Source organism: Pleurodeles waltl, chromosome 12 (genome assembly GCF_031143425.1).
Source record: "Pleurodeles waltl isolate 20211129_DDA chromosome 12, aPleWal1.hap1.20221129, whole genome shotgun sequence".
Taxonomy (NCBI): domain Eukaryota; kingdom Metazoa; phylum Chordata; class Amphibia; order Caudata; family Salamandridae; genus Pleurodeles; species Pleurodeles waltl.
In genome coordinates this window covers 68,777,303-68,803,943 of record NC_090451.1, presented here as the reverse complement: position 1 = coordinate 68,803,943, position 26,641 = coordinate 68,777,303, and the positions used below count along the sequence as shown (strand labels likewise).

The 26,641-nt window shown below is 45.3% G+C and overlaps 1 protein-coding gene across 4 annotated transcripts in view; it reads right to left on the bottom strand.

Annotated features, from left to right (window-relative positions):
• PIP5K1C (phosphatidylinositol-4-phosphate 5-kinase type 1 gamma) overlaps positions 1-26,641 on the bottom strand; it is a 199,937-nt gene that overhangs the window by 74,562 nt on the left and 98,734 nt on the right. For all 4 annotated transcript variants that reach the window (XM_069217487.1, XM_069217488.1, XM_069217490.1 and 1 more), the window contains 6 exons: positions 25,902-25,985; positions 25,589-25,637; positions 25,070-25,154; positions 24,365-24,526; positions 23,893-24,031; positions 23,683-23,715 (listed from right to left, as the gene is read on the bottom strand). In XM_069217487.1, coding sequence (XP_069073588.1) covers positions 23,683-23,715; positions 23,893-24,031; positions 24,365-24,526; positions 25,070-25,154; positions 25,589-25,637; positions 25,902-25,985 — 552 coding nt within the window. The remainder of the gene's footprint in view (positions 1-23,682; positions 23,716-23,892; positions 24,032-24,364; positions 24,527-25,069; positions 25,155-25,588; positions 25,638-25,901; positions 25,986-26,641) is intronic.

Here is a 26,641-nt window from a genome sequence, read left to right as displayed (position 1 = left end):
ACGTTGTTCTTAACAGCGAACACTGCTGTGGCATGCGTGCCGGAATAGTTTACGTTGTCGTTGTCAACAAGGCCGTTACGTGCTGCGGGAATGTGTTGTTTCCCCCCCACTCAAATTAGGGAGGTGGCGGACATCTGGCCTCATATTGCTACTTCCAAGGTTAATTTCGACAAGTTGAGTCGACTAAAGGCTTTATTGTTTCAAAAGCATGTGGCCCTTACATCTGCCAGCGAGACCTACGCACTTCAGGTGGCAAGGTCATCGGCGGAAATACAGTCCCTTTTGTATACTAACTTTCCAAGTCACTTCGGCGAACTTGTGGGACGTATATTTAATGCATCCAGCACTGCTGGTATTGCAAATTTTTTCAAAGCCGTTGGTGTTGGTTTTGCTCACACCTTCTCTTCCATATTCGGTTTGATACCTTCGGCTATACACTCTATTTTCGGAAGCATTTTTGGAGGTTTCCCGATTACTTTGGCTTTATTGGCTGGTGTCTTGCTGTTGTTGCTATTTTTTCGCAATGGCTGTCCCGCCACGACAAGATCCTATATTGCTGCTCCCGTCAGCGCAGCTGTGTCGTGAATGCATGATGCAGCATTTTGGAGCAACACTCCTGGCCCATTTGGAGTGTGACTGGTCTCTGTCATTCCGACCAGTTTTGGATTGTGTGCAACCCGTGTTTCGGTGCCTTTGGTGCTCGTTTGAACATGCACTGGCTCTCTGTCTCTCGCTGCAGCGCCCTCCAGTGGTCGATCCTGATCTGTTGATGTTCCCGATTAGGGCTCATTCCCAGACTTGTGCACTACGGATGCGCTTGCTTCGTGAGGCAGTTTATGAGATTCCCTTCCTGGAGGAAGATGGTTTTGTCTCATTCATAGGCCCTGCACAGGGTGCCGCACTGAATGGTTTTGGGGCTTTGGAACACACCTGCTCCATGGTACTTTGTGGCGTGGATCTTCCAATATTGACATATATCGAAATGGAGGAGCTCCTACTTTCTATTGCTTATGTTTAACAATTGGATTTTTTTTCCCTCTCCTGCAAAATTGACTTTATATTGAATTTGGCTTTATCATCACATGTTTCCTAAATTTATGACTTTGTTGTCTTCTGACCTTGTCGAAATATGTATATAATTTTAGGTATTGTTTATATCTGGGGCATATTTTTATATTATTGGAACCACTTGCTACCGACAAGGGGAGGGTGTAGTGTGGTTAGTTTTAAGTATCCTTTGCGCGTTAGCTTCAGGCTTTAGGCCTTTGTGCACTTTGCCCTGGATGTATTTTATTAATTTGCTTGCAGTTTAGAGCCTCTGTGCACTTTGATCTAAATGCTTTTTATTAGGCTTCGTACTGTTATTTTTCAAATAGCCAGTTCTACGGTTTTGTTTTTTTTATTAATTTCACACTGTTTAGCCTACTTCAGCACTGGAGTTCTCCATAACACATTCACTCTGTGCTTCAGTCAAGGATACGGTCTGGTACATTGCCGATAGACGTGGTAGGAATTTAGACTTGGCATTCCTGCGTAGGGACATTTTGTGATCACGTTAGTTATAAAATCACTTTCTTGTCCCAATACACGCAAGAGGGAGATTCCGACCAGGGAACCACAACTAGAAGCGGACTGCCTCGTTGCAGATGCTGAACCAGATCACAGGCCTTTGCTCAGGTATGAGGGCTGATGTCTTCCCAGTGATTCGGAAAGGCAAGCTGTAAGCTTAACATGCTGTGCTCTAAATAGAACAAGCAGAGGGAGAGTAGAAACTGTTAGGCACTATGATAGCTTTGTTCTTATGTTTTACTCTCCTGGTGACTATTTCAATCCTACTGTGTTGTATTGTTCTGGTTATTGCGGCTCACGCCTTATTATCTAAAATACAGTCGTTTTATTAAAACATTATATAAAACTTATACTGTCTTTGTCATTTGTATATGAGATCATATTGTAAATGAGAGAGTTGGTTTGGATCTGAGTGACCACGACTTCCCTGAGAAGTTCCAAAGATGTCATGCGCTCGGCTGCCCAATCATCTCTTCCCCGTGGGAGAAATGAGGCACTGCTAGTTAGCCGGAGCAAACACCGGATTTAGGGTGACAGAGTTCCTTACACGTGGATCAGACTCAGTCCCCCACACCGTTATCGAACCTGCTGCCAAGAAATCCAGTAGTCTCATTTAGGATAATGAGAGCCCACACGACAGTTCGTGAGAGGTAAAGAAGCTGGTCTCTGACATGGATTGGTAACCCCAGAGACGGGCGATGGAGGAGGTTGCTCCCCTTGAGGAGGAAAACGCCTGCTGTAATCAGCTAACATTGCTATGAGGTCAGACAATAAGGAGGATGGAATATATGCCCCCTGTTGATATTGTTGTTCTTCTCCATAAAATTGAGGGTCATAGGATTCATCATACTCATCCTCTTCTTGGTACTTAACGTTCAACTGTGATGGGCTATGGGCTGCTCCGAATGGCCCCTCGTCGTCCGAGTCTTCATCTCCCTCTAACAGGTGTACTGGAATAAGGGAGGTCACCTTACTAGGTGAGGTATGTTTTGGGGTCAGTTTTTCCTGAGTTTTGTGATGTTTTTCTCTCGTCAACTGTGTCGTCGACGGCGCATACATGGACTGCGTCAACGGCGGTGTCGTAGATGCTGAACGCATGGAGATCTTGATGGAAGACAGCCTCACCGACGAGTCTACCGTCGACGATGGTAAAGCTGATATCGTCAAAAGCGCCATCGACGATGTGTAGACGTTCGTCGACGATGACGTCGTCTATGCCATTCTCGTTGACGACGACGTCGGAGCTGTCGTCGACGGTGGAAATGTAGATGTCGTCGTTGCCGTCGGAAAAACACTCACTGACCGTCTCGTCGCCGATGAATCTGTCGTCGACGGTGCCTTTTTTGCAGAAGTGGAGGATGGTTTCTTGAAAGGCACAGATGGAGGGCCAGAGGAGGATTTTTTATGCCTCTGAACTGCTGGCATGACCTCTCTCCCCTTTGTTGGAAGATTTCTGAGGTGAAGAAGATGGGCTGCTGCCCTTGTAAGACCCTGAAGCAGTCTTTTTGTGGGCTTTCCTTGAGTGTTGGGAGGGAGATCTTGTGTCTGATCTCGCCCTCTTTGATGACTTTTTAGATGTTGAAGAGTCATCACTCTGAGTCAGAGACTGGATTTTCCCTGTATTTTAGTTTTTGCAGCCATCTCAATAATCTGCCTTCCCTATCCTTAAGAGTGTTAGAGGAAAAGGTACGACAAACCTTACAGTCCTTGGCTGAGTGGTCTGGATAGAGGCAGTATATGCAATCCTGGTGAGGGTGTTCAGAATGAAGTCTTTTCTTGCCACAAGTTTTACAATTCCTGAATAGACCCTTATTCTCCTTATCAGACATGTTGAAGACGATTTTCCAATCAGGTCAGATAAGTTTTTTTCTGAGAGAAAATATGTTGAAAAGGTGTGAAGAAAGAGCAGAGCTCTGAGGAGACTACATAGCACGATGTGCAGTAGAAAATCTGACTTGCTTGAGCTTCTCTCAGGAGGATTCTAGAGGGTGGTGTCGCCTGACTGGTCGATACTCAAGTTTGGTCCTTTTCATAAAAGGACTCAGATAGACTGTGTAGGAAGTTGGCTCTGTATGCACTATTTCAAAGTAAGGAATAGTATGCACAGAGTCCAAGGGTTCCCCTTAGAGGTAAGATAGTGGCAAAAAGAGATAATACTAATGCTCTATTTTGTGGTAGTGTGGTCGAGCAGTAGGCTTATCAAAGGAGTAGTGTTAAGCATTTGTTGTACATACACACAGGCAATAAATGAGGAACACACACTCCGAGACAAATCCAGCCAATAGGTTTTGTTATAGAAAAATATATTTTCTTAGTTTATTTTAAGAACCACAGGTTCAAATTCTACATGTAATATCTCATTTGAAAGGTATTGCAGGTAAGTACTTTAGGAACTTTGAATAATTACAGTAGCATATATACTTTTCACATAAAACACAAATAGCTGTTTTAAAAGTGGACAGTGCAATTTTCACAGTTCCTGGGGGAGGTAAGTTATTGTTAGTTTTAGCAGGTAAGTAAATCACTTACAAGTCTCAGGTTTGGGTCCAAGGTAGCCCACTGTTGGGGGTTCAGAGCAACCCCAAAGTTACCACACCAGCAGCTCAGGGCCGGTCAGGTGCAGAGGTCAAAGAGGTGCCCAAAACACATAGGCTTCAATGGAGAGAAGGGGGTGCCCCGGTTCCAGTCTGCCAGCAGATAAGTACCGGCGTCTTCGGAGGGCAGACCAGGGGGGTTTTGTAGGGCACCGGGGGGGACACAAGTCAGCACAAAAAGTACACCCTCAGCAGCGCGGGGGCGGCCGGGTGCAGTGTGTAAACATGCGTCGGGTTTTCAATGGTTTTCAATGAGAGACCAAGGGATCTCTTCAGCGGTGCAGGCAGGCAAGGGGGGGCTCCTCGGGGTAGCCACCACCTGGGCAAGGGAGAGGGCCTCCTGGGGGTCACTCCTGCACAGGAGTTCCGTTCCTTCAGGTGCTGGGGGCTGCGGGTGCAGGGTCTTTTCCAGCCGTCGGGACTTTAGGTTCAGGCAGTCGCGGTCAGGGGGAGCCTCGGGATTCCCTCTGCAGGCGTCGCTGTGGGGGCTCAGGGGGGACAACTTTGGTTACTCACGGTCTCGGAGTCGCCGGAGGGTCCTTCCTGAGGTGTTGGTTCTCCACCAGTCGAGTCGGGGTCGCCGGGTGCAGTGTTGCAAGTCTCACGCTTCTTGCGGGGAGTTGCAGGGGTCTTTAAATCTGCTCCTTCGAAACAAAGTTGCAGTCTTTTGGAGCAGGGCCGCTGTCCTCTGGAGTTTCTTGTCTTTCTTGAAGCAGGGCAGTCCTCTGAGGATTCAGGGGTCGCTGGTCCTTTGGAAAGCGTAGCTGGAGCAGGTTTCTTTGGAAGGCAGGAGACAGGCCGGTAGGACTGGGGCCAAAGCAGTTGGTGTCTTCTGTTCTTCCTCTGCAGGGGTTTTTCAGCTCAGCAGTCTTCTTCTTCTTGTAGTTTCAGGAATCTAAATTCTTAGGTTCAGGAGAGCCCTTAAATACTAAATTTAAGGGCGTGTTTAGGTCTGGGGGGTTAGTAGCCAATGGCTACTAGCCCCGAGGGTGGGTACACCCTCTTTGTGCCTCCTCCCAAGGGCAGGGGGTCACATCCCAAATCCTATTGGGGGAATCCTCCATCTGCAAGATGGAGGATTTCTAAAAGTTAGAGTCACTTCAGCTCAGGACCCCTTAGGGGCTGTCCTGACTGGCCAGTGACTCCTCCTTGTTATTCTCATTATTTCCTCTGGCCTTGCCGCCAAAAGTGGGGGCCGTGGCCGGAGGGGGCGGGCAACTCCACTAGCTGGAGTGTCCTGCGGTGCTGGAACAAAAGGGTGAGCCTTTGAGGCTCACCGCCAGGTGTTACAGCTCCTGCCTGGGGGAGGTGTTAGCATCTCCACCCAGTGCAGGCTTTGTTACTGGCCTCAGAGTGACAAAGGCACTCTCCCCATGGGGCCAGCAACATGTCTCGGTTGTGGCAGGCTGCTGGAACCAGTCAGCCTACACAGATAGTCGGTTAAGGTTTCAGGGGGCACCTCTAAGGTGCCCTCTGGGGTGTATTTTACAATAAAATGTACACTGGCATCAGTGTGCATTTATTGCGCTGAGAAGTTTGATACCAAACTTCCCAGTTTTCAGTGTAGCCATTATGGTGCTGTGGAGTTCGTGTAAAACAGACTCCCAGACCATATACTCTTATGGCTACCCTGCACTTACAATGTCTAAGGTATTGCTTAGACACTGTAGGGGCACAGTGCTCATGTACTGGTGCCCTCACCTATGGTATAGTGCACCCTGCCTTAGGGCTGTAAGGCCTACTAGAGGGGTGACTTATCTATACTGCATAGGCAGAGTGAGGTTAGCATGGCACCCTGAGGGGAGTGCCATGTCGACTTACTCGTTTTGTTCTCATCAGCACACACAAGCTGGCAAGCAGTGTGTCTGTGCTGAGTGAGGGGTCCCCAGGGTAGCATAAGATATGCTGCAGCCCTTCGAGACCTTCCCTGGCATCAGGGCCCTTGGTACCAGGGGTACCAGTTACAAGGGACTTACCTGGATGCCAGGGTGTGCCAATTGTGGAATCAAAAGTACAGGTTAGGGAAAGAACACTGGTGCTGGGGCCTGGTTAGCAGGCCTCAGCACACTTTCAATTCAAAACATAGCATCAGCAAAGGCAAAAAGTCAGGGGGTAACCATGCCAAGGAGGCATTTCCTTACAGACTGTTAAAGTGAAGAGGCATAGGGCCTTTTTGTTAATATATTTTAACACTACTTGTGTAATTTATACCAGGGGCTCCCATCTCGACGACGGGGAATGATTCAAGCATCTGAATCTATGAAAGTTCCAATACTGAAGTAATGAGAGCGGTCTTTAATTCTCACAAAAGCAGATTTATAACCCAATATAAAAATGAACAAATACATTATTTAAATGCACCAACGCGACCTCGAAATAAAACAAAGCAGCAACTAATTTTTTAAAGTTGCTTTTGATTGGCTGAAAGGGTATGTAAGGAAATGCCTCCTTGGCATGGTTACCCCTGACTTTTTGCCTTTGCTGATGCCAAGTTATGATTTGAAAGTGTGCTGCGACCCTGCTAACCAGGCCCCAGCACCAGTGTTCTTTCCCTAAACTGTAGCTTTGTCTCCACAATTGGCACAACCCTGGCATCAGGTAAGTCCCTTGTAACTGGTACCCCTAGTACCAAGGGCCCTGATGCCAGGGATGGTCTCTAAGGGCTGCAGCATGTCTTATGCCACCTTGGGGACCCCTCACTCAGCACATCCACACTGCTTGCCAGCCTGTGTGTGCTGGTGGGGAGAAAATGACTAAGTTGACATGGCACTCCCCTCAGGGTGCCATGCCAACCTCACACTGCCTGTGGCATAGGTAAGTCACCCCTCTAGCAGGCCTTACAGCCCTAAGGCAGGGTGCACTATACCACAGGTGAGGGCATATGTGCAAGAGCACTATGCCCCTACAGTATCTAAGCAAAACCTTAGACATTGTAAGTGGAGGGTAGCCATAAGAGTATATGGTCTGGGAGTCTGTCATACACGAACTCCACAGCACCATAATGGCTACACCGAAAACTGGGAAGTTTGGTATCAAACGTCTCAGCACAATAAATGCACACTGATGCCAGTGTGCACTTTATTGTAAAATACACCCAGAGGGCATCTTAGAGATGCCCCCTGAAAACATACCCGACTTCCAGTGTGGGTTGACTAGTTTTTGCCAGCCTGCCACACACCAGACATGTTGCTGGCCACATGGGGAGAGTGCCTTTGTCACTCTGTGGCCAGGAACAAAGCCTGTACTGGGTGGAGGTGCTTCTCACCTCCAGGAACTGTAACACCTGGTGGTGAGCCTCAAAGGCTCACCCCCTTTGTTACAGCGCCACAGGGCATCCCAGCTAGTGGAGATGCCTGCCCCTCCGGCCACTGCCCGCACTTTTGGCGGCAAGGCTGGAGGAGATCATGAGAAAAACAAGGAGGAATCACTCCCCAGTCAGGACAGCCCCTAAGGTGTCCTGAGGTGACTCTTACTTTTAGAAATCCTCCACAGGGAGGAGGCACCAAGAGGGTGTAGCCACCCTCACGGTCAGTAGCCATTGGCTACTGCCCACCCAGACCTAAACACACCCCTAAATTCAGTATTTAGGGGCTCCCAGAACCGAGGAAGATAGATTCCTGCAACCTAAAGAAGAAGAAGGACTGCTGACCTGAAGACCTGAAGCCCTGCAGTGAAGACGGAGACGACAACTGATTTGGCCCCCGCCCCACCGGCCTGTCTCCCTGAAAACTGCAACAGAGACGCATCCAACAAAGTCCAGCGACCTCTGAAGCCTCAGAGGACTACCCTGCATCTAAAGGACCAAGAAGCTCCAGAGAACAGCGGCCCTGTTCAAGAAACTGCAACTTTCTGCAACAAAGAAGCAACTTTTAAAGACCACACGTTTCCCGCAGGAAGCGTGAGACTTTCCGCTCTGCACCAGACGCCCCCGGCTTGACCTGCGGAAAACTAACACTACAGGGAAGACTCCCCGGTGACTGCGAGCCCGTGAGTAGCCAGAGTTGACCCCCCTGAACCCCCACAGCGACGCCTGCAGAGGAAATCCAGAGGCTCCCCCTGACCGCGACTGCCTGCTACAAGGAACCCGACGCCTGGAACCAGCACTGCACCGCAGCCCCCAGGACCTAAAGGAACCAAACTCCAGTGCAGGAGCAACCCCCAGGCGACCCTCTGCCTAGCCCAGGTGGTGGCTACCCAGAGGAGCCCCCCTGTGCCTGCATCGTTGAAGAGACCCCCGGGTCTCCCCATTAATTCCTATCTGAAACCAGACACCTGTTTGCACTCTGCACCCGACCGCCCCTGTGCCGCTGAGGGTGTACTTTCTGTGCCTGCTTGTGTCCCCCCCCCGGTGCCCTACAAAAAACCCCTGGTCTGCCCTCTGAAGATGCGGGTACTTAACTGCTGCAAGACTGGAACCGGGGTGCCCGTTTCCATTGAAGCCTATGTGTTTTGGGCACCACTTTGACCTCTACACCTGACCGGCCCTGAGCTGCTGGTGTGGTAACTTTGGGGTTGCCTTGAACCCCCAACGGTGGGCTACCTTGGACCCAACTTTGAACCCTGTAAGTGTTTTACTTACCTGTGAACTTAACATTTAGTTACCTCCCCCAGGAACTGTTGATTTTTGCACTGTGTCCACTTCTAAAATAGCTTATTGCCATTTGTTTCAAAACTGTACATGCTATTGTGATTATTCAAAGTTCCTAGAATACCTGAGTGAAATACCTTTCATTTAAAGTATTACTTGTAAACCTTGAACCTGTGGTTCTTGAAATAAACTAAGAAATGAAAATGTCACTTACCCAGTGTACATCTGTTCGTGGCATCAGTCGCTGAGATTCACATGGTATGCATGAGCTCGCCATCTGGTGTTGGGTCGGAGTGTTACAAGTTGTTTTTCTTCGAAGAAGTGTTTTCGAGTCACGGGACCGAGTGACTCCACCTTCTGTGCTCATTGCGCATGGGCGTCGACTCCATCTTCGATTGTTTTCCCCGCAGAGGGTGAGGTAGGAGTTGTACTATAGTAATAGTGCCCGCGCAATGAAAAATGTAAGTATGTACCTATTAAAGGATTAAGTAATATATATACAAATGTACAAAATTGAAGGTAACTTCTGAACTGCTACAGGCTTCCGGGGAGGTGGGTGGGTCCATGTGAATCTCAGCGACTGATGCCACGAACAGATGTACACTGGGTAAGTGACATTTTCAGTTCGATGGCATCTGTCGCTGTAGATACACATGGTATGCATAGACTAGTAAGCAGTTAGTTCCCCATAAGCGGTGGTTTAGCCTGTAGGAGTAGAAGTTGTCTGAAATAGAGTTCTTAATACAGCTTGACCTACTGTAGCTTGTTGTGCGGATAGCACATCTATACAGTAGTGTTTGGTGAATGTGTGAGGCGTAGACCAAGTGGCTGCCTTACATATTTCTTGCATTGGGATGTTTCCTAAAAAGGCCATTGAAGCACCTTTTTTCCTTGTTGAATGTGCCCTGGGAGTAATGGGCAGTTGTCTTTTTGCTTTAAGGTAGCAGATTTGGATGCATTTAACTATCCATCTGGCTATACCTTGTTTTGATATTGGGTTACCTGCATGAGGTTTTTGGAATGCAATAAATAGCTGTTTAGTTTTTCTGATGTTCTTCGTTCTGTCAATGTAGTACATTAATGCTCTTTTGACATCTAATGTATGTAGTGCTCTTTCAGCCACAGAATCTGGCTGTGGGAAGAATACTGGTAATTCTACCGTTTGATTTAGATGGAATGGAGAAATAACTTTTGGTAAAAATTTTGGATTAGGTCGTAGGACGACCTTATTTTTATGTATTTGTATAAAAGGCTCTTGTGTTGTGAACGCTTGAATTTCACTTACTCTTCTTAGAGATGTAATGGCGATGAGAAAGGCAACTTTCCAGGTGAGGAATTGTATTCCGCAAGAGTGCATGGGTTCGAAGGGTGGGCCCATGAGTCTTGTTAGAACCACGTTTAGGTTCCATGAAGGAACAGGTGGTGTTCTTGGTGGTATAATTCTTTTAAGCCCTTCTATGAATGCTTTGATAACTGGTATCCTATACAAGGAAGTTGAATATGTAGTTTGCAGGTATGCAGATATTGCTGCAAGGTGTATTTTAATAGAAGAGAAGGCTAGCTTTGCTTTTTGTAAATGGAGCAAGTAATTTACTATATGTTTTGGAGTTGCCTCTAGTGGTTGTATCTGATTATGATGGCAGTACCAAACAAATCTTTTCCACTTACTTGCGTAGCAGTGTCTAGTGGATGGCCTTCTGGCCTGCTTTATGACTTCCATACACTCTTGGCTAAGTTGTAAGTGTCCGAATTCTAGGATTTCAGGAGCCAGATTGCTAGATTCAGCGATGCTGGGTCCGGGTGTCTGATCTGTTGGTTGTGTTGCGTTAACAGATCTGGTTTGTTGGGCAGTTTGATGTGTGGTACTACAGACAGATCTAGCAGTGTTGTGTACCAGGGTTGTCTTGCCCACGTTGGTGCTATTAAAATGAGTTTGAGTTTGTTTTGACTCAATTTGTTTACTAGGTAAGGAAGGAGAGGGAGAGGAGGAAAAGCGTAAGCAAATATTCCTGACCAGTTCATCCATAGGGCATTGCCTTGGGATTGCTTGTGTGGGTATCTGGACGCGAAGTTTTGGCATTTTGCGTTCTCTTTTGTTGCAAATAAGTCTATTTGTGGTGTTCCCCAGAGTGTGAAGTAGGTGTTCAGAATTTGTGGGTGGATTTCCCATTCGTGGACTTGCTGGTGATCTCGAGAGAGATTGTCTGCCAGCTGATTCTGGATCCCCGGAATAAACTGTGCTATTAGACCAATTTGATGGTGGATTGCCCACTTCCATATTTTTTGAGCTAACAAGCTTAACTGCGTTGAATGTGTTCCTCCTTGTTTGTTTAGATAATACATCGTTGTCATGTTGTCTGTTTTGACAAGGATGTATTTGTGGGTTATGATTGGTTGGAAAGCTTTTAGTGCTTGAAAAACTGCTAATAATTCTAGATGATTTATATGCAGTTTTGTTTGATGTATGTTCCATTGTCCTCTTATGTTGTGTTGATTGAGATGTGCTCCCCACCCTGTCATGGAAGCATCTGTTGTTATTACGTACTGTGGCACTGGGTCTTGGAAAGGCCGCCCTATGTTTAAATTTATACTGTTCCACCATAGAAGCGATAGGTAAGTTTGGCGGTCTAGCAACACCAGATCTAGAAGGTGACCCTGTGCTTGAGACCACTGTGAGGCTAGGCACTGTTGTAAGGGCCTCATGTGCAGTCTTGCGTTTGGGACAATGGCTATGCATGAGGACATCATGCCTAGGAGCTGCAGTATTGTTCTTGCTTGTATTGTTTGGTTTGGAGACATGTGTTGAATGACCCTGTTGAAATTGTGGATCCTTTGTGGAGTTGGCGTTGCTACTCCTTTTGTCGTGTCTATTATGGCTCCTAGATATTGCTGTACTTTGCTTGGCAGAATGTTTGATTTTGCAAAGTTGACGGTGAACCCTAAATTGTAGAGGGTTTGTATGACTTGATTTGTGTGGTTTGAGCATTGTGTGAGCGAACTGGTTTTGTGATTGATGGATTGGTATATGGAAATATGCGTCCTTGAGGTCTAGGGTTGTCATGTAGTCGTGTTTTCTGAGCAATGGTAACACTTCTTGTAGTGTGACCATGTGAAAGTGGTCTGATTTGATGAATGTGTTTACTACCCTGAGGTCTAGAATTGGTCTCAGTGTTTCGTCCTTTTTTGGTATCAAGAAGTACAGTGAATAAACTCCTGTGTTTATTTGTGTGCTTGGTACTAATTCTATTGCATTTTTTTGCAGTAGTGCTTGAACTTCTATCTCTAGAAGTTGTGAATGGTATTTTGATAAATTTTGTGATTTTGGTGGTATGTCTGGAGGGAATTGCATGAATTCTATGCAATAACCATGTTGGATAATTGCTAGGACCCATGTATCTGTAGTTATTTTGTCCCATGCTTCGTAATATTGATGTATCCTCCCCCCCACTGGTGTTGTGTGGGAGGGGTGAGTGACGTGTGAGTCACTGCTTGTTGGTAGTGGTTTTGGGGCTTTGAAATCTTCCTCTATTCCTAGGAAATTGCCCCCCTCTATACTGGCCCCGAAAACCTCCCCTGTACTGTCCCTGGTAGGTGGGCGGTGCGGACTGTGAGGTGCTAGCTTGTGTGGCCTGACCCCGAAACCCTCCTCTAAAAGGTGTTTTGCGGAAGGTGTTATAAGATCCTCTGCTCTGCGGGGAGTAGAGTGCGCCCATGGCCTTGGCAGTGTCAGTGTCCTTCTTGAGCTTTTCTATAGCTGTGTCGACCTCCGGACCGAACAGAAGTTTCTCGTTTACTGGCATGTTAAGCACTGCCTGCTGAATTTCTGGCTTGAATCCAGACGTTCTGAGCCATGCGTGCCTACGGATGGTAACCGACGTATTAATGGTTCTCGCGGCCGTGTCTGCTGCATCCATGGAGGAGCGTATTTGATTGTTGGAAATGTTTTGACCCTCCTCAACAACCTGTTTTGCTCTTTTTTGCAGATCTTTTGGGAGATGTTCAATGAGATGCTGCATCTCATCCCAGTGGGCTCTGTCGTATCGCGCTAGCAGCGCTTGTGAATTTGCGATGCGCCACTGGTTTGCTGCTTGGACAGCAACCCTCTTCCCGGCTGCATCGAACTTCCTACTTTCTTTATCTGGGGGAGGTGCATCCCCAGAAGTGTGTGAGTTTGCCCGTTTTCTGGCAGCCCCTACCACCACAGAGTCTGGTGGCAGCTGAGAGGTGATGAAGACAGGGTCCGTAGGAGGCGCCTTATACTTTTTGTCCACCCTAGGCGTCACTGCCCTACTTTTAACTGGCTCCTTGAAAATGTCCTTTGCATGGCGTAGCATGCCTGGGAGCATCGGCAGGCTTTGGTAGGAGCTGTGGGTTGAGGAGAGGGTGTTAAATAAAAAATCATCCTCTACTTGTTCCGAGTGTAGTTCCACATTATGGAATAGAGCTGCTCTAGCCACCACTTGTGAGTAGGCTGTGCTGTCTTCCGGTGGTGATGGCCTAGTTGGGTATGTGTCTGGGCTGTTATCAGACACTGGTGCGTCGTACAAGTCCCACGCATCCTGATCTTGGTCGTCGTGGCTCATGGCGGTGTGAGCTGGCGAATGTGACGGGGTGTAAGTTGGCGAAGCCGGAGTTACAGGTGGAGGCGAGGGAGGAGGTGTTACCTTTTGTGTTGTTTCTTGCTGAGGAGTAAACTGAAGCGTTCTCTTTCGTTTGACAGGTGGAAGGGTACTGATCTTCCCAGTCCCCTGCTGAATAAAGATACGCTTTTGCGTGTGATCCACGTCAGTGGATTGCAGTTCTTGTTCAAATCTATGTTTCTTCATTTGAGAAGACATAGAATGCTCTTCGGTATAGGAGCCAGAAACAGGGTCTGATGTCGCTTTTTTCGGCTCCGAAAGCCCTGTCGATTGTTTTTTCGGCTCCGAGGTAACCTTCCTTTTTTTGTGTGCCGAAAATTCTTGGCCTCTATGGTCTTCGGCGCCACTGTCTCGGCGTCGATCGGTGTCGACACCGAACTCTCGGTGTCGATGCTTCTGTTTAGCACTCTCTCGGTCCCGAGGAGGCTGCGTGCCGGTGTCTCGACCGAAGTCGGACGATCTCGACACTGAATGGGCCTTTTTCGGTGCCGATTGTTGGTCACCGAGAATTTGGGTGGAGCCATGGCCGGTTGGCAGTGGCGTCCCCTGGGCCTTCTTTCCTTTTTTAAGGTTTGATCTCGACGTCTTACTCACAGTTCTTGTAGAGTGTAGCTCGTCGGAGTCTGAATCCTGGATGGAAAAGGATTCCTCCTGTTCTTCTTCTGTCTCGAACTGTCGACGCTCTTTTGGCGTGGACGCCATCTGCAGTCTTCTCGCTCGACGGTCGCGCAGAGTTTTTCGGGACCGGAACGCCCGACAGGCCTCGCAGGATTCTTCACTGTGCTCGGGTGACAGGCACAGATTACAGACCGAGTGCAGGTCCGTATAAGGATATTTGTTGTGGCATTCGGGGCAGAATCGAAACGGGGTCCGATCCATCGGCGTTGTCCTCCACGCGGTCGGGCCGACTAGGCCCCGACGGGGTGCCGAAATCTACCCCGAAGGGCACCGAAGCGCTTCGATGTTCAACGCGTCGTCGTATGTGTCTATCTCTAACCGGATCGCAACGATACCGTCGAAAATCTTCCGTCTTCAGCTATCTTTCCGTTCCGAAACTCGGAGCGACATGAACACGTCCGAACCCGATGGCGGAAAGAAAACAATCGAAGATGGAGTCGACGCCCATGCGCAATGAGCACAGAAGGTGGAGTCACTCGGTCCCGTGACTCGAAAACACTTCTTCGAAGAAAAACAACTTGTAACACTCCGACCCAACACCAGATGGCGAGCTCATGCATACCATGTGTATCTACAGCGACAGATGCCATCGAACATATATTTTTCTATATAAAAACCTATTGGCCTGGAATTTGTCTTGGAGTGTGTGTTCCTCCTTTATTGCTTGTGTGTGTACAACAAATGCTTAACACTACCCTCTGATAAGCCTACTGCTCGACCACACTACCACAAAATAGAGCATTAGAATTCTCTTTTTGCCACTATCTTACCTCTAAGGGGAACCCTTGGACTCTGTGCATGCTATTGCTTACTTTGAAATAGTACATACTGAGCCAACTTCCTACAGGGGAGAAAAGAAAGACCCTTTGTTAAGCGAGACTCCTGAGTCCACCAAGCTAGAGAGGGCATCATGGGCCTCATTATCCTGATGATATCGTCGAAAGACCCCATGGCTTGTGCCCATTGAAGATCTAACTGCTCCTGGAGGAGTCTCATTCTTAGACGACAGAAAGGTACCAGAGGAATGCAGGAGGAAATCATCCCTAATAGGGACTTGAATAGGCGAACTGAAACTTAATTTCTTTTTTGTAAACGCTTCGCAAGGAAGATGAGCTTTCTCAGTCAGTCCTCTGTAGGGGCTGCCTTGTTGTTGGGAGTGGAAAGCGGATTTTTCGCGATTGACCGTTAGGCCTAGGCTCGTGAACAGCTTGATACAAGTTCTTGTGGACTTCTGCGCCTGCGATCTGGATTTGACCAGCCAGTCGTCCAGATACGGGAAGACTTAATGGTTTTGCCGCCTGAGAAAAGCGGCCACTGGAGCCAAGCACTTAGTGAAGATCCTGGGACCCGACTTCAGGCCGAAGGCCAAGACTTTGAACTGGTAATGGTCTCCGGCCACTGCAAATCTGAGATATCTTCTGTGGGAGGGATGAATAGGGATATGAAAATATGCGTCCTGTAAATGGAGGGTGGCCATGAAATCCCCCAAATTTAGAAGGGACAGGATGTCTGATAATGTGATCATACAGACAATTGTTTTTTTTTTTTAGATAAATGTTGAGATCCCCGAGTTCTAAAATTGGGCTCCAACTTTTTTGTTTCTTTTAGACTAAGAGGAATCGAGAGTAATAACCTTTTCCTCTCTCCCGGTGTGGAACCTTTTCTATAGCTCCCTTGAGAAGCATGGACTCGACCTCCCGTCTGAGCAGATGCAAGTGCTTCACCTTCAGAGGAAGGGGAGGCCTCGTAGGGGGGTAGTGTAAGAACTCCAGGGTATGGCCAAACTGTATGAGATTTAGGACCCATTGGTCTGATGTTATCTTCTGCCAACTGTGGAAGTAGAAGGAAATCCTTCTCCCTAGTTTTGAACACAAGTCAAGGTTTGTAGCCGAGACGATAGCAAGTCATTGTCTACGGCCTGCATCTTTTGGTGGTCTTCCAGCTTTTCCTCTCTGGGAAACTCTTGAATAAGTCGCCTGTTGAGGCATTCTCTGTTGGAATTGAGGACGAAAGGAATGGGATGTTGCAGAGACTGAAGGATATCTGTACTGCTGAAACCCTGGTCTGTACGATGAGTAGCCACAGCCTCGAGCTCCTCAGAAAGGCTGGCTTTTAAACTGCAGGGTACCCAGGGACCTGGCTGTGTCCATGTCAGTCTTGACTGACTGAAGGGCATCATCAATGTGCTTCCCAAAAAGGGCTTCACCATCAAAGGGAAGGTCAAGGATCTTATTTTGGACCTCAGGCCTAAATGAAGTCGCTTGGAGCCAACCTTGCCTTCTGATAACAGGAGAACCTGCCATCTGACGGAAAGCCGTAGTAGCGATGTCCATAGCTTAGTCTATAATTTCTACAGAAGATCTCTCCCCTTCTTGCAAGACTTTCTTTGCTTCTGATTTAGAGTCTTCAGGCAGTTGATCCAAATAGGGCACAATGTCAGCCCATTTCGGTCTATCGTATCTGCCTAAGATAGCCAGAGAGTTGGAAGCTCGTATAATAAGTGAAGCCATTAACAAAAAACGTTTTCCTATATTGTCTAATCTCCTATCCTCTTTGTCAGGTGGGGCAGAGATTGATGCTGAAGGGTTCCTTGATCTGCGCTGAGCAATTACTGAATCGGGTCTAGGATGGCCCGTGAGGCAGGCCGGAGAATCTTAAGGCACCTTATATTTCTTATCAAGGCGAGGTAGAACTGGGGTGACCGTGGCTGGGTTCTTCATAACTTTAATGCCCTCATTCCAGATATAGTCCACAATCGGCATAGATTTAACACTCTTTAGAAAAGGCTCCTTAAAATCGTACAAAAAACAGTACATCTGTTTTGTGGGCATGGGCAACTCAAATCTTTTAGCAGCTCTTTCCAGCAGGTTGTGGAAACCGCTGATGTCACCCGGAGGGGAATATACAGGAACCGGAGAGGGAGAGGACAGAGTGGGAATATGACAGTCATCCCATTCAGTTATTGTGTCTGGCAACTCTCCTTCTTCTCTATCATCATCATCAGAGGAGGATAAATCCTGTACAGGAATGGAAACCGGTGTTTGTGGCAGTCCCTGGGATGTTTGGATCCATGGATGGACAGGGGTAGAAGGTATAGAGGATGCAACAGGTTGCTGAACCTCCAAGCCAGCTAGTGGAAACCGCTTTCTGTAGTCGTCCAGCATAAGCTGTAGATCAGCTATGAGCTATCCTGGCAAGGAAACGATCTGTTCCTGATAAGGGTACTGGTGGGATTGCGGGTAGTAAGATTGCGGATCATGCTGGGTGTCCTCCTCTAGATCCTGGCACTTGCCGTGCAGTTCTGATGGGCTATGAGCAACCCTGAAAGGTCCCTCATCATCTGAGTCCTCTTGCTCTAGCAGATGCGTAGGTACCAAGGCTGAAACTCTACCTGGAGATGTTACCAACAGTGAAAAGAAAGAAGACTTATTGTGTGTTTTAACCCTCGTAGACGGCAACACTGATGACATTGTCGATGGGAATGTAGACGGTACACTCGTCGGCATCACCGATGGCATCGTACCAATGGAGTCGTCGACGGAGACATCGATGGAGAAATTCTCGTCAACGAGGAATGCGACGACGGTAGAGTCAATGTCGACGGTCTCACAGGTGGTAACATGGATGAAGAAGAGGCGATGAGCGAGGCAACCATGAACGCCGTCATCGACACGATCGCCGATGGAAAGGACAACGCCATAGAGATTGTAGAAGTAGTAGCAGTCAACGACTATGCAGTGCAGATACTTTTAGACACCGCCGTCGACGAAGTTGGCGTCGTAGATTTTCCAGATGGCCTCTTAAAAACATGTTTCACCACAGGAGGTGGTGTTGGAGGCTCAGAAAAGGCTCTTTGCTGCGCTCTGAGGAGAGAGATCTTTCTTTTGAGTGCCTTTTTGAAGAAACAGAACTCCTGTGAGGACTTCCAGCTTTAGAGGACACCCTTTTGGATTTCTTATGAGCCTTTCTAGGGATATCTTCTGAGTGAGGTTGAGGAGATCTGCCTCTTTTCCGTAGCTTTCTGGAGGAAGTTGTAGATTCCTCACTGTCAGAGCCAGGCACTGGGTCCGATCTGAACTTTAGTTTCCAGAGCCAAATTAGTAGTCTACCTTGCAGTCTTTGGCCACATGGTCAGAGTAGAGGCAGTAAATACAGTCCCTGTGTGGGTCCTCAGAGTGAAGCCTCTTTTTCCCACAGGTCTTACAGGCTCTGAAAAGGCTTTTCTTCTCTTTATCTGACATGGTGAATTATTTCCAAAACAGAGCTCTCTTTAGCAAGGTAAGAAGAAGACACCTTACTTGCTGCAGAAAATCCTTTATCTGAAGAAACAGCGAAAATGAACTTCTCTGAAGTGTTGACTGAGCAGAGCTCAATGGAGACTCCCTAGCACGACGTGCGGTAGAAAATCTGAGGGAAGGGAGCTCCTCTCAGGAGGGTTCAAGAGGGAGGGGAGGCCTGATTGGCTCGGCCTTGCTTCGGTCCTTTCGCTCATAATTATGAGGATAGGCTACTAAAGTGAAGTCTTAGGCCTTTTTTCTTTGCAGTAGCCTGTACCTAGAGCTGTTTTGATGTACCCGGGGCTCCCATCTCGACAACGAGGAAGGATTCAAGCATGTGAGTCTATGAAAGTTCCAATAGTGGAGTAATGTTATCATTGTTGCAAGCTGCATATGTGGAATTGATCAACACGTACTCATTGAGTGATTTGCCATGAACAGGATGGGAAGCTTCCCAAAGAGACTAAAACTTAGATCTCAAGCTACCAAGCCGTTTGTTGTCTCTATCAAGGCGCATTTGCGGTTTCTTTTTTTACCTACGTTTTTTTATTTTATGGCAAGTTTAAAAATACGCTAGTTGTACATATTTAATTTTAATCACCATATAATAGTTTATGCCATTGCTAAAGTAACCTTTGTGCTAATGCCAGTAAAGCACTTTTTCAAACCTAAATATGTAAATGAAAATGAGGACAGCCTTTCATCACACAGAAATGCACCTAAATAGCATCTACATCATTCTCTTCTTGGGCCGCGCTGAACGTGAAGCACTTTACTCATCAGTCATTGTTTTTTTTTTTCATTGTAACTATGCTTTTATCAAAAAGTGGTATGATTCTGTACAAGAAAATAAAATGCTTTTGCACCTATTGCCACTTTATTTTCTGATAGGCGCTTCTGCATCATAAAGAGAGGATGTGGCTTAACTATCAGAGCTGCTGACTTTGGAACTGGGGAACCCGGTTTGAATCATGGCTTTGGCTCAAAATCCTGTGATTCTGGGCAAAACACTTAATGTCTCCGGGTCTACAAATAAAAAAATGTGTGCTTGTTTAACGTAACTGGTGCTCATGTAAAGCGAACAATGCCTTGAAGTCGAGTTTGCGCTATATAAAACCTGCAAAAAAGAAATTGCAGAGTAGCTCCCTGTGCTTTTCCAGTCAAAATTATTTAAACATGTTTAGAAGCGGTGTGCTCTTGGCATGCAGATCAGTATTTTACGAGCTGCACTACAGTAGTTGGATGGCTTATTACTGGAAGTGAGTGCTCCAACTCATTTGTGTGTGGGTGTGACTGGCAGCATGTGTTGCAAAAGGTTGAATAACATTTTAAATCACCACAGCTCTATAATGAAATCACACTTGCACCCTTTTATCGTGGTATCTTTCTCCTCGCATCCGCGCCTAAGGTTAGAGTACAGGGATGCCAGGTTTTTTATGGTGGTGCCACACAGGCTCTGCTTTTGCGAATCCTCTCAGAATGCGCCCGCTACCAATGGAAATGTCACGGGAGTGTGTCTGACTTAGAGGGGAACAAGGGTCGGACTGGGAGCAAAAACAGGGCCGGCCCTTGGAACACATTTGCAGATCGTGACTGCGTGCGAAAGACTACTCAGATGAGGGGACCATTTTTTGGGATAAAATGTGCACTCAATTAACTGATTTACATGAAAATATTTGAACACTTCATATACTTTCGAAGTAGCATAACATGAGTATCTAAATGTGGAAATCATGAGTGCAGGCATGTCTGTGTGTAATGCATCTGGCTCATGTACAGCGCTCAATACCCACATCTAAAAAGAAAGGGAAAGCCATTCTGCTTTTCGGATGGCAGTAGAGCAAAACTGGGTTCAAATCTCTGCTTTAGCTCAACATTCTGTGATTCTGGGCAAACCACTTAATGTCCCCGTGCCTACAAAAAAATAAATCAATGCACAACTGCAACCTTGAACATTGCAGCAAGCTGAAACTAATTTTCAAAACAATGTGCCAACACGCTCCAGTTACGAGAAAAACACACAAAAAAGGTTGATTCCAAAAAGGCATTTTTAAAAGGCACTAATGCAACCTCAAAAGAAAAATAGCAAAGCAACCTTAAAAGCAAAAAACAGGACTAGTCGTATTCATTCCTTTTCAACCAAAAAAAAAATCAAAGTTCAAAAAAACAGGCTATAATGGTAACTGGTGGAGTCATATTGTAATTGTGCCTACTCTCACAGAAGAATAAACACTAAAAGGCATGACAAATGCATGCCATAAACAAATAGGAAGAAAGAATGCAAGAGTGACAATGCATCCAGACAATAGCAAGCCTATGGGCAGGCTTTAAGCCCCGAAACAATACATCATGTCTCGAAGAGACAGCGCATGCGCGGCCGTGTTTGACCTAAAAAAGTCCAGCCTGCCATAGCACTTTTCTTTTCTGTACTTTCAACCATATTGCACAGTGGGCATGATGTGCAACATGGCTAAACAAATATTGCTACAACCAAAAAGCTCTCCAAATGTTGATAAATGAAGAACAGACAAGCAACCTGGTTCAAGTGCAAATAACTGAAAGATTGGAGTTCAAATTCTAACCAACAATATTTGTGGGAAATGTTTACACACAAGAGATAAACATTCACCTTTATTATATGGTATCTTGCATTGTGTTTGGATCGCTTCTCTTCCATTCACTCACACTTATGAAGCTGCACAAACCCGATAAGTGCCTCATTTTGGTTGCTCATGAGCCGCACTCCTGCTACAGGCTGCTGCAGACTCAAACATGGTACTTGCTACATTATGCAATAAAAGGAGAGTGACAGAGCGAGCTACTTGAGTATTTAGGAGGCTGTAGGGAGTTAATGCGATAAAAATAACCCTCCAAAGGGCACACACAGCCCGTGTGATTCTCGCACACACCTTTTCTTGTAATGTTTTAAAAACATATTAACGTATAAGAATATGGTTTATCGTTGCCAAGTGTCCCAACAACTTAAGTACCACTTGAGTTTGTTAAATCAAATGTAAGACGGCTGAATTAGAAAGAAAAATGAAAGGAAGAATGAGAAACTTCAGCCACAAAAAAGCAGGTTTGGACCTTTGGGGAAGCAGCAGGTAAAAAATAAGCTTGTTTTTATGCGGGATGGATAAGCAAAGACAGGGGGAAGAGGTGGAGGTACATGTAGCAATGATGACAGGGAGGGGGTCAGAAACAGAATCAAGTTGGAGAAGCAAAACAGGGAAACAGAAATAGCACCACAATCACAGGACAGCAACAGTGCAGTTGGAGAAGCAAAACAGGGAAAAAATAGTACCACAATCAATGCAAGCAGCGGAGGGACACTTCAAGAGTAATCAATTTGTGCTTGGTCTTTGCACTAGAGAAGAAACAGGAAGTGATGTATGGAATGTAGTGGCCAATTAGGAGGCAGCAAAGAAGAGTACACATGAAGCCAACAAACAATAAGCAATGGGCGAGCTCAAAGCCCTGTTTGTAAACAATAGTGTTTTGCATGGCTCACACAGGCTCAACCCTAAAAATAAGCTAGGTGCCATCTGCATACTGGGCCCGACCTACTGGAGACACATCACTAGAGTACATGTGGACAGAGTGAGCAAACAAGAGAGAAGAATTGACCCCCTACAGGACTCCTGAGCTCAGAGTACTTGCTTTGAAAATAACATTGAGGTAAAGACACTAATTGATCTGTTCCACTGAGAAAAGGTTTGATCCATTTTACAGCCAAGCTTTTGAAATCTGTTTCAAACTATTTTTTAGGATACAGTCGTAGATGGTGTGTTGAAGGCATTCGCCCTATTTTAGCAGATTAGCACATAAACATTGTCAACAATCAATCACAGATTGTCTAAAAAGGAAAATCACACCAGCTCAGTAGTGTAGCAGGGCCAAAAGCTTGTTACAAAGGCAAAATCAGATAATTTCCCCCTGCACATTTTTTTCAACTGTGTTTAAACCAGCTTTTCTAAGAGTTTTCCAGTTACAGGAATACAGAAATCATCAACATTTGTTTAAACCCGGTGAACTTAAAGAAAATTTCTTGAACAATGACTTTACTAGCAATTTTTTCTTTTAATTGAAAATCACATTATTCAAATATTTTGGATAATTTAGACTGAGATAGGCATTTATTTCTATATGAGCATATAAAATGTCCGATTGTCACTATTTAAAATGAGATTTTAAGGTGAAAAAAACAACCAAATGGTCCTCTATCACAGGCAGGAATCATTTATCATTTCCATCAATAAAGAGATTACTATGCACATATAATTAAATATATCTCCAAACATCTATTTGGAATATATTTTATTTCTACAGGCTTTGTGTATTTCAGCACCCCAGTGTTTCAATCATGGAAAATCTTAGAGAAGAGAGAGAAAGAAGCGAGAGAGGGAGTAGAGAAAGTAAAGTTGAAAAAGGACATTATCAAATAAGGTTCTACATAGGTTTCTGGCCAACTTGAGTATCTTAGTGAACAAGCCTCTATTTGAAATATATTTCTGTAACACTTGGATCCCTTTGTTCTTTACGTTTTTTGTTTGGTGGACTGGTGTCCGTTTTATGCAGAAGGGATTTCTGGTGCAGCCAAATGAATGAAGTTTGACTCAATTCAGATGAGGTTGAGAGCTTTCCAAGAGTTTGCTTTTATGTGCAAAATGGATCTCCTAATGTCTGTACAACAGCTTTTTTGGCTCTCTGTGTGCTGTATGTATGAGGTGACAAGATCTGAATCACCACAATGAAAGTGGTGACCTTTTGGCGAACCAGCCTTTGACTCTACTTTTATGAAGGTAGTCTTATAAAGATTGGCTGATGTGGGGAAAAAAATCAGGGCATCCTGTTGAATTCAAGCTCCAGTATTTCATGGTTTGTTACGAACATATTTTATTTTTTAAAACACGGGTCAAGACATGTATGTATCTTTACTGAGAGGATTTCCCTTGTTATCATGATTTTCTTATGTATTAATAGAAGTAACCTAATAATTAGATGATTTATATGCAATAGTTGCTGTTTTCAGAATCTGTTTCTATGTATACTCCAAAACAAAACTGAAGATTTGAAGTTTTGAGATTTTTCTGAAGAACAATGTGGTGGCTTATAAGTGTGGTTGAATAGACCAATATTAATTTTGAGGTGCAGCTCGTTGAGCCACCAACCCATTTTATCATTAGGTGAGGAGGCTGTATAAGGACGAAGCAGTCGTAGTCATGTCAGTACTATTGTACACAGTTTAACAAATTAGAAATCCAAGATTTTGTTATTGTAGAACACTTCCATCATAATGCACACTAACACAAAACATGGGAGAAGCTACTGCTTACCTGCCCTCCTGCCCCGCAGAGTGGGTGCGTCTCCTAAAAATTGACAATGAGAAAAAACAAGGAATTCTTCACTTAAGAGACATCGATACTGAAACATTCCACTCCTCCCTGTAAAGTCTTGCCTTAGAATAACTTGCACATGCACAGCCATATAAACTACATTGTTCTGTGACAAATGTCAACAATGGAGAACTTAACAGTACTTCTTGCCTGTATCTAGGCTGCTCAGAACTCTCCGAGGGTGAGCGCTCTGGGATGGATAATGAGGTGGAGGACAGGGTGGTTGCAATTGAGGCGGTGGTCGCTTCCTCGAATGATGGTGGTGTGCACGGTAGGAGGTCTGGTCTCCCTGAAAGGTTTAGATACAATCAAATTAAGAAGAACATTTTTGGTAACTCCTGTGAAATGTACCAAATATCTGTTAGACAGAAGCTAATTAAGGTTCCTTACTGCCTGCATTTGCATTAAGTTAAAGGGAATGTGGTTTGACATGGTGAAGCAATCATAGGATTTGTGCAATGTACCTTCCTTTTCTTACCACTGAAGTGTAGGTTCCTACATAGCCTCAAGTTTTCCCACGTTCTTCCTTCTAATACAGAGGATGCTGGTGTAAGTACAATCAAAACTTTCGAAAACTTCCCATATTCAGGGAAGACTATGGAAAGAAACACACAGCTCATACCTTCATCTTCCAGTGTAGGATAACTTCTGGCCCCTCGCAAGTCGTACGTCTTCTCCTCATGCTCTGTAGGAATTTGGCTAGCAGAGAAAGCTGCAGTAGGGCCTTGATGTTTGGGGGCCAGAAGGCCACTACGTCCTTTCTTCGATGGGGAAGATTTTAAGGCTATCAGGAAAAACAAAGTCAACTATTCAGAAGTGTGCATCGATATATTCAAGACAATCACTGGACACTGCACTGATGACCTGCCCACTTTTAAATTCAACACAGAACGCTCATTCCTAGGGACGTTACAGGAGCTGCTCACTTTTGCCAAAGGATCTGAGGCTCTCCACAGGAAGATGGGGGTTTTGCCTTCATGTAGTGATTCAAATAGGATTAGTGACAGACCGGTTATTAGTCCTCAGTAAGCTCACCAAAACTGGAGCTTGGAATCTCAGCATTACTAGTCAAACCTTTGGAACTGACATGTCTAATTAAGTCAAGCCTAAAAAAAAAGGTGGTATCATATGCCAAAAACAGACTTCGGATTACGGTGCAATGGAAGACACATTGTAAGACCTGGAAGAAGATAATTGTCATTTCCTCCTTGGAATGTGTTCCATGTCTCAGCCAGACACACTAGTGGGTCTAGAAATCTGGACAAAAGGGTAAAGATGGAGAGATATTTGGACTGGGCATAGCAGACGCAATCTTGAATATACTTACACGAAGTCTTCCGAAACACAGTGTTGCTCATGAACTTGAAGAATCTTTCAGCGTAGAAACTGGGTCTATGCACGGAGACCGTATCCTGTAAAGAAGTATGGGGGAAAGTCAGGATCTCATTCTGGTTAACACACATTTATCTCATTGCTTGCTAGAAACCAACATACTTGTCACTGAAATAGCATATGGTCATCTAGACTATGTGGATAGTTGTGCGCACCTCCCCATATGAATAGAGGTGCACACCATGTTCTATACTGCTACTTTCATACCACAAAACATGGCATACCTTTTCTACAATTTTACCTTGTTCAAAACGTCACTCTTTGCAGGTACTTATTTATATAGGCTTTTAAAGGGAAAACACTGACTTGTGCAGAGCATACACAAATTGCTATTGCTGATGCAATTATAAAATAGCTCATATTTCAGGGGACAGAAGAGACTGAAGAACATGGAACAGATGTTTAAAGTTCAGCCCAACAGCAACAACCAGATGTCTGACTGTTGGAAACTTACTCCATCATGAACTAGGGCCTTCCATGTATGTTCCAGTTTCTTAATCAACCTGAAAAACAAACCAACACGTTCTCTTGAATTCAGTTTTTTCCTGCTGCATGGAGAAAGCAATTACTCAATGCAAAAAAAAGAAAAAAAAAAACAAAAAAGATTTATTCACTGTTTGATATTTTCTCACAACTCAACAGTCCGATCCCCAATCAAAGCAAGCAAGTATTCTCTTTCAGTAAATCTCCATTCAAGATGAAGTTAGGGAATAGTAATAGATTTGCAACATCAGTTTACTTCAACATATTCATACAGTTACACTCACCTGTAGGACTGGAGGATGTCAATAATTCCAATGTACAGTAGGAGCCGTTCTCCACGGTGGTTGACTGCTGGTATACCACCCATTCTGGGTGTGGAGAGGGTGGGGATAAAGAAAAACAATGCACTTGCTGTTTAAGCATGTCTTCCGACACATCCCAGGTAGATTACAGTCATTGAAAGAAAAAATAATTTCAAGGGAACATGTATAGGGTAACATCTGCACAAACATGGCTGTTTTATGCCACAAGCTTGTAAAATTTGGCATACATCTAATTCTCTAAATAATGCAGCACAACTGAAGGCAAAAAACTACTTATTAAACTGATGTTTAAGAACATGGAGCAAGGTGTACAAATAATTTTTATTGCCAAAAACTGAGATTCTGAGTTTGTGACAGCAAAATAACGTTTTGCAATGTACTAAACACATTTTAGAAGCCTACCATTTTTTTTTCCAACTTCTAAAATAAGTTTAGAAACATATACAAAATCTTGTTTTGGAAGCTACTTGCTGTAGGTGTTTAGGTGTTCCTTCAAAATAGTGATTCTTGCCCATAGGAATTATTGTCTCAGGACTGAAATAGAGCTAGTGAACCACTGAAAAGTTACCGACTACTGTTTTGGTGTTATAACTGGCAAAAGGCAAGGGGTCCCATCAATCAATAAAAAAATGTATAGAGCGCGCTACTCACCCGTGACGGTCTCAAGGCACTTTTGGGAGGGGGGGGGGGAAGGGGTTGTC